This window comes from Vicugna pacos, chromosome 2, assembly GCF_048564905.1.
Source record: "Vicugna pacos chromosome 2, VicPac4, whole genome shotgun sequence".
In the NCBI taxonomy this organism is placed as follows: domain Eukaryota; kingdom Metazoa; phylum Chordata; class Mammalia; order Artiodactyla; family Camelidae; genus Vicugna; species Vicugna pacos.
Window position 1 is genome coordinate 72136312 of NC_132988.1, and position 11316 is coordinate 72147627.

The window sequence follows — 11316 nt, forward strand, 5'->3', positions numbered from 1 at the left end:
GTGGCATTCCATGAGGGGCAGGTTGCTACTCCTTCTCTGTACCCCCTCCACCCTCTGCCAATTGTGCACAGCTTGAGGCAGGTGTGGCAAGTAAGAGCATTCGGGTAGAGCCCCCTAAATGAGAGCTACCTATGTGTTCTTTTCTTCCCCACAATCTACATTGTTGAGATTGAAACTCTAAGAATAAAAATATACTCATGATATATTTAGCATTCAGTGTGAGATTTTCAGTTTATAAGCAGTTAGTAACTTAGAATCATCTCTGAATGATCCAAATTTGAATCATTACACTACATGTGGTTATTAGGATTTTTCAACTGTCTGAGTACAAATATGGAGTCATTTCCAGATGGTAAAATGTAATATCTTTAGAGCAATGGGAAATAAATACTTGGAATGTAACGGTATAGTCTACACTTGGAGCTGATAAATATGGCTGATTTGGAAGAAGAAAAGTGATTTGACACAATTACTATAATGGCTCTTCTTTAGAAATGTTAATTTTAAATATTCTCACCATTTAGAGTGACATTTAGTAATAGGCTATAAGCATCAAGAGCTATAAAATGTTTCCGTAGACTTAGAATGACCTTTGAGGATCTTTCCTAAGGAAATTCTCCAAAATTCAGGAAAACAGTTACATGGACTAAGAAATTTACTGTAATGATACTTATTTATAAAAATGGAGAGCAGCCTCAGTATTACTTTTGAACATAAATTATATTGCATCTCCTGATTAATACGGGGAAATTATGATTGAATATTAAGCAAATTAAAAGTTGCAAAATGATACGTGGACTGATTAAAAACTTGGAGTGGAAGAAAATTAGAAGAAAATAAAGAAATAGATCAAATTCCAACTAGTTACATTAGGGTGGTAAGAGATGAAAGCTCTTCTATTCAGTCTTCTAAATGTTTTATGATTACATTTTAATGTTAAAAGATACAGGTATGTATGTAAACATACATATACTAAGTTTCTTAAGTAATTTGGTATAAATTTCTTAAATAGTTTGATGGACCATAAAATGGAGTTTTTAAAATTGACCTCCCCCTGCGATGAAACCAATAATTGCCATGAGAGTGTAGACTGTGCCGTATAACGAGGCCTTGAACTCTTACAGTTTTGCTGCCTGTTAATTGACCTTGGTCAATTAACCAAGCAGTAACACATTAGTATAAGCAGTAACACATTATAACCAAGCAGTAACCAAGCAGTAACACATTACTATAAGTAATTACTATAAGTAACACATTATAACCAAGCAGTAACCAAGCAGTAACACATTATAACCATTACTTATAGTAATGTGTTACTGCTTAATTATTGAGTGATTTTGGAAATGTATTTGGAAAATAATCTCTAATTTTTAACTTGTTCATCTTCTTAATGTTAATTAGTATGAATTTACTGAGTTATGTTTTGTTTCACAGGATCTGCAACTTGAGGAGTTAAAGCAGCAGATTTCTACGTTAAAATGTCAAAACGAACAGCTCCAGACAGCAGTCACACAGCAAGTATCTCAGATTCAGCAACACAAGGATCAATATAATCTTCTTAAAATACAGCTAGGTAAGTGTAGCTAGCCATTGCTACTGTCGTGTCCCCAAGAGCTGGACAAAGTCAAACAGATTACTTTTGTGAACTAGTCTTTTTAACATTAACCACTGTAACATGTAAATCAGAGTTTGAAGTCCAAGCTCCTTGGCAGTCAGTCTGATTCATTGATTCTCAGTCTTAGCTACCTACACATTAAGGTCTCCTGAGGTTTTTATTTTTTTAAACCAATACTGAGACCCCACTGAAGTTCCGACTTACTTAGTTGGGGTTAGGTCCAGGCATCAGTGATTAACACAAGCTCCCCAGTGATTCTAATGTATAGCCAATTGAGCATGATAGGTCTAACCTTTCCATTTTCTCATCTGCAAAATGGAGCTGATAATAGCACCTGCGTCATTTGAGAATTAAATGAAATAATATATATAAAATTATACTTCAGTGCTCAGTGGTTGTAAATAGTCTTATTCTGTAGTGCTTGTGATTGGAATGCTAGCCACTTAGAAATACAATTTATTTTATTTATATGAAGGTGACCAAAATTTTCAGAAGAAAGTATTTTTTACTTCCTTTTTCATAACAAGAATTTGTCAGTTATTTTAGTCCATATAGAAAGCTATTCCTTTCCTATATGACTGAAGTATTGTGCTGTACACTAGAAATTGAGACAATGTTGTAAACTGACTATACTTGAATAAAAATACTTTTTTTAACTTCAAAAACAGCTATTCCTATGTGAAGATTTTTTTAAAGGGACTTTATTTTCTCTTACATTAATTGTCAGAATTGGAATCAAAACTACTGTAATTCTTAATCTTAGGTCACTAAACCACTCAGTTTAGTCTTAAGACTATGCGGTTTTTCCTTCCAGAAACCCTGAAAATATCAGTTCATTATTCTTACCAGTACACTATTTTGCAAAGATGAAATGGACTTACAAAAGTGCTGCCAAAGTAATTATTAAGGAAATTATTTATTTATTTTATACTTGAATCTTCAGTTCAAAAAATGAAAGACTTAAGTTTCATGCTGGCTTTTCAAATTTTATGCCTGTCTAATAGGAAAAGAAAATCAGCATCAAGGTTCCCACAGTGACGGGGCTCAGATGAATGGCATTCAGCCAGAAGAAATTGGTAGACTACGAGAAGAGATAGAAGAATTAAAAAGTAATCAGGAACTTTTACAAAGCCAGCTGGCTGAAAAGGACTCTTTGATTGAAAATTTGGTAAGTAAATATTTAAAATTTTTAAGCCAGAGGTCAAGAGTAATTCTCATTATCCTGCTTGTTTATTTTTCTGGATCCCTTAAAGTATCATATTAAGGTTTTAGAACATGAACTCTGATGTCAGACTGTCTAAAGCTTCAGTGCTTCCTAGCTAATTGAATTTGAGCAATTTAGTTAACTTCTTTAAACTTGTTTCCTGATCTGTAAAATGCTGGTGGTGCTATCTATTTCATTGCTATGAGAATTAAATGAGATACTTTGTATAACGCTCTTTTAATACATGGAAATTGTTCAATAGTATACCTGCTTTTATGCTTTTTTGTCACATGACCTCGGATAAGTTCTTAGATTTAATAAATTACTTGGCATAAGTATAAATTTATTACCTATGGAAAAATTGTAGACAGTGTGTGCTATGGTTGAAATTTTATGTTGGGTTTAAAAAAATGCTGATGTCAAATTTTGGGGTGAACATTTAGCCCAGACATAGCTTATATGTGTACAGTTCTGTTTTTTTCCTATTTAAACTAAATTTATTTCATAGTTTATTTCTGTACTATTTGTAGAAATCTTCCCAACCATCACCTGGCACAAATGAACAGTCTTCAGCTACAGATTCGGCGAGAGAGTCTGAACAAATCGCAGAATTAAAACAGGTCATTTTTCAGCTTGATCAGAGCTCTATTTTTGTGATGTTTTAGTTACAACAGCATAATAGCCCTGCAGTTCCATTAATCTAGAACTCCTTTGTCAGGTGTAAGCAAAATTTGATAAGTGAAGACAGCCATTTGAAAATCCAGAAGCTGTTTAAATTATACAGTAATGGTATTTTGCTTTTTGTTGTGTTTTTATTTTCAGTGATGTTCTTTTTAACAGATCTCAGCATCTTACCCAGATTATTTGTAGATTATCAGTAAACTGTCAAGGAAATTTTAAATACACTTATAAGCTACAAATATGAAGATATAAAATCTTATGCCTAATTTGCATAACTGCTTGGTTAAATGTACTGGGCATTTAAATTATTCTATCCAGAAAATTTTGGTTTTTAGAATTGGAAAAGGGAAAGACTGAAAGTAAACTTGTATATATATCAATTAGATGACTAGCTAGAAAGCAAAGTAAACTATTTCTGCTGCTGTAGTAATTTGTATTATCTAGAAAAGCAAATTAAGCTTTTTCCTACTTGTTTAATTTATAGTACTTATAAATTCCTTTAAAACTAGATTTTACAGACTTACTTTTATCTATCCAGTGAGAAAATTAAATGTTTGTTCAGATTTGTAAACCTGTTTGTTTTTAGCCAGAAAAGAGAGAAAGGAGCTATAACAAGTAGAATTAAGTAATGTGGTGATTGGGGGAAAAAACCTAGAAAAGTTTGAGATTGCTCATTAGTTAAAAAAAAAAAAGATTTCTCATTAGCATATTATCCCTAAACAGGTTGGGTTGTTTTTGTTTTTTGTTTTCTTTTCAAATTTTCTTTCTTTCCTTCTTTCTTTTTTCTTCCTTCCATTCTCCCCTCCTTCCTTTCTTATAAAAAGAATTTTTTTTTTTTTTTAAGTAATGCCAAAGAAGGAGTGAGCAGCCTGGCCAACCTAGGACTAACTTCCTTCTCCCTCCTGTAGTTAGCTGGTCCTCACCCGCTGACAGGGATTATCTGAGCGGAGTGACTGGACATGGGAAGACAGAGCGTCTTTTTTGATAATGTCTGTGTACCCCAGAGTAGATTCTAATCAAACATTTAAAAAAGTAATCATAATACGTCATTAACAATTTAGAACTTTCCGATGTGTCCACAATATTTTGTTCTTATGGGGTAGATTAATATGCTATTTTGGTTTTACTAAGTCTAGAACTGTATTAAAATTAAAGGAAATTAAGTTATTAATATATACCCTTAGTTTGTAAATCCCGAGTAAAAATTTTTACTCTGTGTTTCCCAACGATATATTTTCAATGACAGTCTTGTTTTTTATCATGTATAATAAAATACTGTATAAAAAGAAAACCAAAATGGTACATAATTTCAATGCCTAACATAACTCATTTTGATAACTGAAAAAGCAAAAACAGCCAAAAGAAAAAGCACATACATAGAAAGTTTTAAGAGAATAAAAGAGCTTTTTATATGACAGCATCTCACTACTTACCCAGTATCTGCAGACACTGCCAAATTTCATGGGGGGAGAGTGCCCCTGGTTCAGAATTACTGTTATAATTGTTTATTTTCCTGTACTTGTGTTGAGGGGAGAGAGCAAGAAGTTTGGAAATTTTAACATTAATAATACATAAACTTTCAATTAATTCCCCCATCTTCACTATAGTATTACTACTTTCATCCATGTTTGGTGGCCTCTAGGCTAAAAATGTCTTGTTTTGCCCTTTCCAAATAATATACCTCTAGTCTTTGGCAACAGAAAAGGAATAGTTGCCAGATGTGTGAGATTGGGACAGGAATCTGATTGCCTTGTTCCTAAGCAGACTTTCAGCCAACCCTATTTTGACCCTGTTTTGACCAGTTCGCAGGCCTTTCGACAGTCATGCACTGGAGGGCAGGCAGCTGCGTGCCTTTCTAAAAGGACAGCTTAGGTTTCAGCTCGCCCAGGTGTGCAGAGTCAGTTACCACTGACATTTGCTTTCTGAAATTCCCCAAATTATTGCTCTTTTCTCTTATTCTTTGTCCTTGTGGGTTTCTCCCTCCTGCCTGCCCTTCTGTTCTTCCTCCTGCCTGCCGCCCTCCCTCCTTCCCTTCTTCCTTCTTTTTCCCTTCCTCCCTCCCTTTATGATTTTTCACATGGGATCTCAGAAGGAAACAGAAGTATCCATGTTTAATGTTAAATGTACTTGTTTAATTCTCCATCTTGAACCCAAAGTTTGAGAATAGTTCTTTCACTTAAATTTTAAAAATTGGAAGTTGTGATTTTAGAAAGGCCAAGAAAGGAAATAATTTTTTTTTATTTCTTCCTATATATAGACATTTCATTGATAAAATTAATGCTATTTAATGTTACAACTCAACTATTTTTGCTTCTTAGGAACTGGCAACATTAAAGTCTCAGTTAAACTCCCAATCTGTGGAGATCACCAAACTACAGACTGAAAAGCAGGAGCTGTTACAGAAAACAGAAGCACTTGTAAGTTAATGATTTTGTTGTTCTGAAAAGTAGTAAACACAAGGTTGAGAGATTGTTTCTCAGCCACTATGGGAAAGAAGCAGATTTGTCAGATAGCACCTTCCCTTCATGTTATTCATTAGCCAGAGTTCCAGTCACATAGACTTCTTGGCCATGCGAGCAACTGTATTATCGTCAGACTCACCAGACCAGTTTAATCTGTTACTTATGGTTCATTTTACTGGTATTCTATATTTCACCCCATTTCTGTCCCCTTCAGTTCAAGCTGGCAGGTTTTCTGCTGGTATAAAATTGTTAAAAACTTGTCAGTGACCCATGTAGTTCACCAGGATCCAAGCCATTATGCAAGAAGGTCCTCTTGGATCCCTCCTGGGAACCGTGTCTCTATTCTACCTTCTGCTCAGGTGGTTGATTGGGTCCATGTGTCACACGAGTAACCTCTTCACAAATGGTTGTCCAGCCACACCCTTGATGTTTTACCAGAACATGCTATGTCATTTATTGCAATAGAGATAGGCTGAGAGTTTTCTAAATCTTCAAGTTCTGATTCCCTTTTGCTTGACAATCCCTTCGTCAATATCTCTCTCCTCTCACATTTTACCATAAACAGCAAGGAGAATCCAGGCCGCACCTTTAATGTTTTGCTTAGAAATTTTCTCAGCTAAATAGTTCATCACTCACAAACCTGCTTTCCACAAAACACCAGAACACAATTCAGCGATGTTCTTTATAACAAGGATCACCTTCCCTCCACTTTCCAATAACATGTTCCATATTTCCATCTGAGACCTCACCAAAACCTCCTTCAACATCCATCCTCCTAACAGCATTCTGCTAACGATGATCTGTGTTTTCTCTAAGACCATAGAAGCTTTCTCTACAGCTTTCCTCTTTTCTTACTAGAATTGCCTTTAGTGTCCATGTTTCTACCAACGGTCTCTTCAAGGCAGCTTAGGCTTTGTCTAACATGAACCTCAAAATTCTTTTAGTCTCTACCAGTTCCAACGCCGCTTCCATATTTTAAGGTATTTGTGACATCAGCACCCCACTTCCCAGTATTTTGTGGAAAAAAAGATAGGAGAAAGATGGAAAATTTTTTATTTAAGAGTACTTCCTGTTGTACTCAAGAAAATATTTACATTTCACCAGTTGATGGCATTCAACGGAATTTCCCCACCTGTCTCTCTGAGATGACAGTGTCGACTTAACCTACAGGAATTTCATGAGGAAAAGGCTTTGAAAAAGTTTCTCTACTTATGAAATGCAATGTTACAGCTATGTTAGAATTGTGTCATTGATAATTTGCCTGGTCTGACCTTGAGGCTGCTTAACATGGCCTTCCTCATACTCTGTTGAAATCTGATGCCACACAACTCCTGACTCAGACTCCTGCTGCACTGTAGAGGCAACTCCTCTTTCTAGGGAGAGCACTTTAGTGCATGTAAATATATAAAGAATTAGATTTTCTGTTATTGAAAATAAAATTCCAAAATAGCAAGAAAATTAAATCATCTTTGGAATTTCATATTAAGATTATAACTTTGAAGAAACATTTTTTTTTTCTGTGTTCTACTTTCAGACACAATCAGTTCCTGTACCAGGAGAGAGTGAAACTGTAATAGCTACAAAAACTACTGATGTAGAAGGAAGACTGTCGGCATTATTACAAGAGACTAAAGAATTAAAGGTTGGTTTTGGTGAAACTTTTACTCATTACGTATTATATGAAGTGAATTCCAGGAAATTTGATTTTACTTCATTTAATTTCTCAGATTCTTAGATTTATGAGGAAAGTTAATGGGATATAATTTTATCTCACAATATTTCCATTCCTATTTTGATGACTAAAAATGGCACAAATGAAGTTTTTTTTATGCCATTTTAAATAATGGTATCAAATATGTAAAATAAGAATGTATTTGAATGTACTTTGAAAGTAAAAACATAGTTTTTAGTAAAAGTAAAAAGCAGTTAAGCTTTCTTACTAATCTCTAATCACAAGAAGAAACAAGGAGTATAGGTTTGTCTAAAACACAGGCCACCTATAGGTTTTCCATAGGCTAAGGAACATAGGCCCATTATGTCCTGCCAGCCTATTGTGTGACAGAGAAACCAGAATAAATAACCTGAAGAAAGTAATGAGGTAACAAAGTAAAAATACAAAGGAATTTTAAAATGGAAAAGGAAGATAATGTTTGTGATTGTACCTTTTGGTTTGTGGCCAGATTATTTTTAAGCCATGGATTTTATTTGAAGCTGTTTTTCTTGATCATTTAACTGTATGTATGAAGTTGGGATAAATATTTTTTTTAAACTTGAGTTCTAATTCTGATGCTAACCAGGCTTCTTCTATAAAATGTTTTGTGTCTTTATTTATTCCTCTGATTATTTGAAATGGTATTATCTCTTAGGATTTTTTGAGGACTAGGTAATTAAAACTATTTTTGGATGTTAAATTCTCTTTTTCACAATAACCATCTTTGATGTATAGCCTAACATAAATTCTCGTGTTACTGGATGAGAGAGAGAGAGTGTGTGTGTGTGTGTGTGTGTGTGTGTGTTTATGTATGTATGTATTTAAACCTTTCCCCCAACCCCTAACCCCAAACTCTTCAGATTGGACAAGTACAGTGATTTGTCATAGAAAGAATGCATTAAAACCCTAGAAAAATGAACACTAATTTTAGATTATAGTGATTCTCACCTTTCCTTTCCTAGAATGAAATTAAAGCTCTGTCTGAGGAAAGAACTGCTATTAAAGAGCAGCTGGATTCATCTAACAGTACCATTGCCATTTTACAAAATGAGAAAAACAAGCTCGAAGTGGACATTACAGATTCTAAAAAAGAACAAGATGATCTCTTGGTGCTGTTGGCTGATCAGGATCAGAAAATATTTTCATTAAAGAATAAACTCAAGGAACTTGGTCATCCAGTAAGATTGCAAATAATTTATATTGTGTTTCTTTATGTTGTATTTCTAAATATTATACTATGGAAATGTTGTGGTGTATATTGATACTACAGGCATAGATCTGTGGGTACGTGAACATGGTATCAGCATTGCTTTCATGGTATTCAGTAAATTAATTGACTTAAGACGCAGATTAGGTGCAGTTTCCAGTATTTGTTAGCTGTTCTCTTTTGGAATCTGAGCTTAGAAGGTGAATTGATTTGATTGCTCCTGTGGTAACAAGGCTGTCACCATCCAAATGTGCCATTCTCTTTTGCCGTGTTGGCTCAGGTTTGTGTAGAGAGGTATAGCCATCCATCAGCAAGTTAACCTATGTATCTCACCTCATATTAAAAATGACAGGGAGCCTTGAGCATTAAATCAAGGAAATCAGATGGCCTGTAATCTACTGTAATTACTGGAGTAAAGAATTTATCAACAAAGTATATAGCATTATGTGTTGAATGGGAAGTGAATAGATCTTCACAATGTTAAACGTGTATTTTCCCTTTAGGTTGAAGAAGAGGATGAACTTGAATCTGGAGATCAAGATGATGAGGATGATGAAGATGAAGATGATGGCAAGGAACAGGGTCATATCTAGCTTTAAACTCTCCAGGGATGACAGAGATTATGTAATGACTTTGAAGATAGAGTCTTAAGACAGTGCTTTGGTTTGCCTCCACAGAAAATGAAAGATTTAGAAACCAAGTGGAAAACATTCACTAATATGACTATTGATGTATTTTTTAAATGATGCCACCTGTGTTGATAATCCTATTACTCTAACTTTATGTAGACACACATCTTTTATTGAAATTCATCTGAAATGTCCCAAAATATAATTTGCAAAGAGCTACAGACACCAAAAATACAACAATTCAAGGCATGTGGTGGCAGTGCTATTTGCCTTAGTTCATTGGTTTATATAAGTTCTGTATTTGTCTGCAATATTTACTTTTCAGAATTTGTGACTTTAAGTACTAACACGTTTGATGTAATGTGTGTTGGAATCATTGTTTCTAAATTTGATATTGGAGTTCTTAGCCAATGACTTCCTTCTAAAGAAATGGATATACTTAAAGGCAAGGTAGCATGGTCTGGGGGATATTATGTCATCAGCCCTCCATGTAGCGTGACTCTTGAGATGAGCAGGATAGGACAGTTTAGAGTGAGTGCCTTGACACTTGAGATGGCTGCAACCTGTACCTCAGTGAAGAAGCAGAAGGATGCTGGCCCACAGTGAAGAGGAGGGCGTTCCTGAGAAACTTTTGTAGCAGTGTATTGGCATGTGTTTGGTTTGGTTTGATTTTAAGGTAAACATTGAAACAGATTACAAGTTAACAGCTCATACAAGTCAGATTTAGTATTATTGTTTGATTATTATAAAACATATTACGTTTCTAGTTTTAAAAGACTCAAACTATGGTTTATATAATTTATTGGCATTTTTGCTGAATAGATTTAAGTCAGAGAATAGATTTTTAAAAAGCAATGAAGCAATGTGTCAAAATTTAATGTTTTCATAATAAAAAATAGGTATTATGTTCACTTAATCCCTGGTCATGGATCCCTTTTTTAGATTTTGAGAAAAGTATTTTATTCTTCATATAAGATGAGACAGGGAAAGTGGTGAGAGAAGTCCTTCTCTTACTAAAAGAACATTGCTATCTATCACTGGATGCTAACAGCAATCTTATTTAAAAAAATTTTTTTAATAATAAAAGCAATCTTATTCAAAACTAATAACTAGGATTCCATAAGATCAGAGGGGGCTAATTGGAGCAAAAGCAGAAGAGGTTGGAGAAGGGTTCCAGTGTTTCTAAATTCAGTGTTGGAGTTCTTTCTTCACAGTGGTTTCCATTTAAAGAAGTAGCAAGACAGCATGAGATGGGGCATAATGTGCATCATCTGCCTCCTGGCTTCAGGAATAGTTTGAGCAGTCCACTAAGAAGCACAGACTTTTGAAAGGAGAGGCTTCACAAGTCTTGAAAGGGGAGATAGCTGTGCGTTAGAGCACCTGTGCTGCAGCGCACTCCTGCCTCTTCCCACCACTACCACTGCCACCCTGAGATGGCACCTGCCATCTGAGGACCATGTGATTTTTACTGGACCAGCTCAGACTGAAGTTTTCCTCCAGTTGACACCGCATGGTGAACAACTGGTTAATGACTTCGTCTCAGGCTAATGTTACAAAGAAAAAGAAAAAGGGGTCAGGAGTAAGAATGAGACTTCCAGAAATAATGGAATACCAAAGATCTGAGAGGGAAACATCTGCAAAATCAGTGATAGTTTGCCAGAGTTCAGTCATTGAGGCTGGCCTGGATAGAGAAGAGAAGAAGGCCTCGCAGCTGCACGGTCCAGCCTGGAGCCCAACAGACATCTTAACATGGCCATCATTTGGGGGGGGGGTATTCTTTTTGCCTAGATTGCTTCTAGAGCCTCCC

The 11316-nt window shown here is 35.1% G+C and overlaps 1 protein-coding gene across 2 annotated transcripts in view; it reads left to right on the top strand.

The window, feature by feature from the left end:
* The window catches only part of USO1 (USO1 vesicle transport factor), a 66761-nt gene extending 57167 nt beyond the window's left edge, over positions 1-9594 (top strand). For both annotated transcript variants that reach the window (XM_006198247.4, XM_015251114.3), the window contains 7 exons: positions 1435-1573; positions 2620-2783; positions 3350-3439; positions 5819-5917; positions 7497-7604; positions 8636-8851; positions 9384-9594. In XM_006198247.4, the coding sequence (XP_006198309.1) occupies positions 1435-1573; positions 2620-2783; positions 3350-3439; positions 5819-5917; positions 7497-7604; positions 8636-8851; positions 9384-9473 (906 nt within the window). In that variant the 3' untranslated portion in view covers positions 9474-9594. The remainder of the gene's footprint in view (positions 1-1434; positions 1574-2619; positions 2784-3349; positions 3440-5818; positions 5918-7496; positions 7605-8635; positions 8852-9383) is intronic.
* The last annotated feature ends 1722 nt before the right edge of the window (positions 9595-11316 follow it).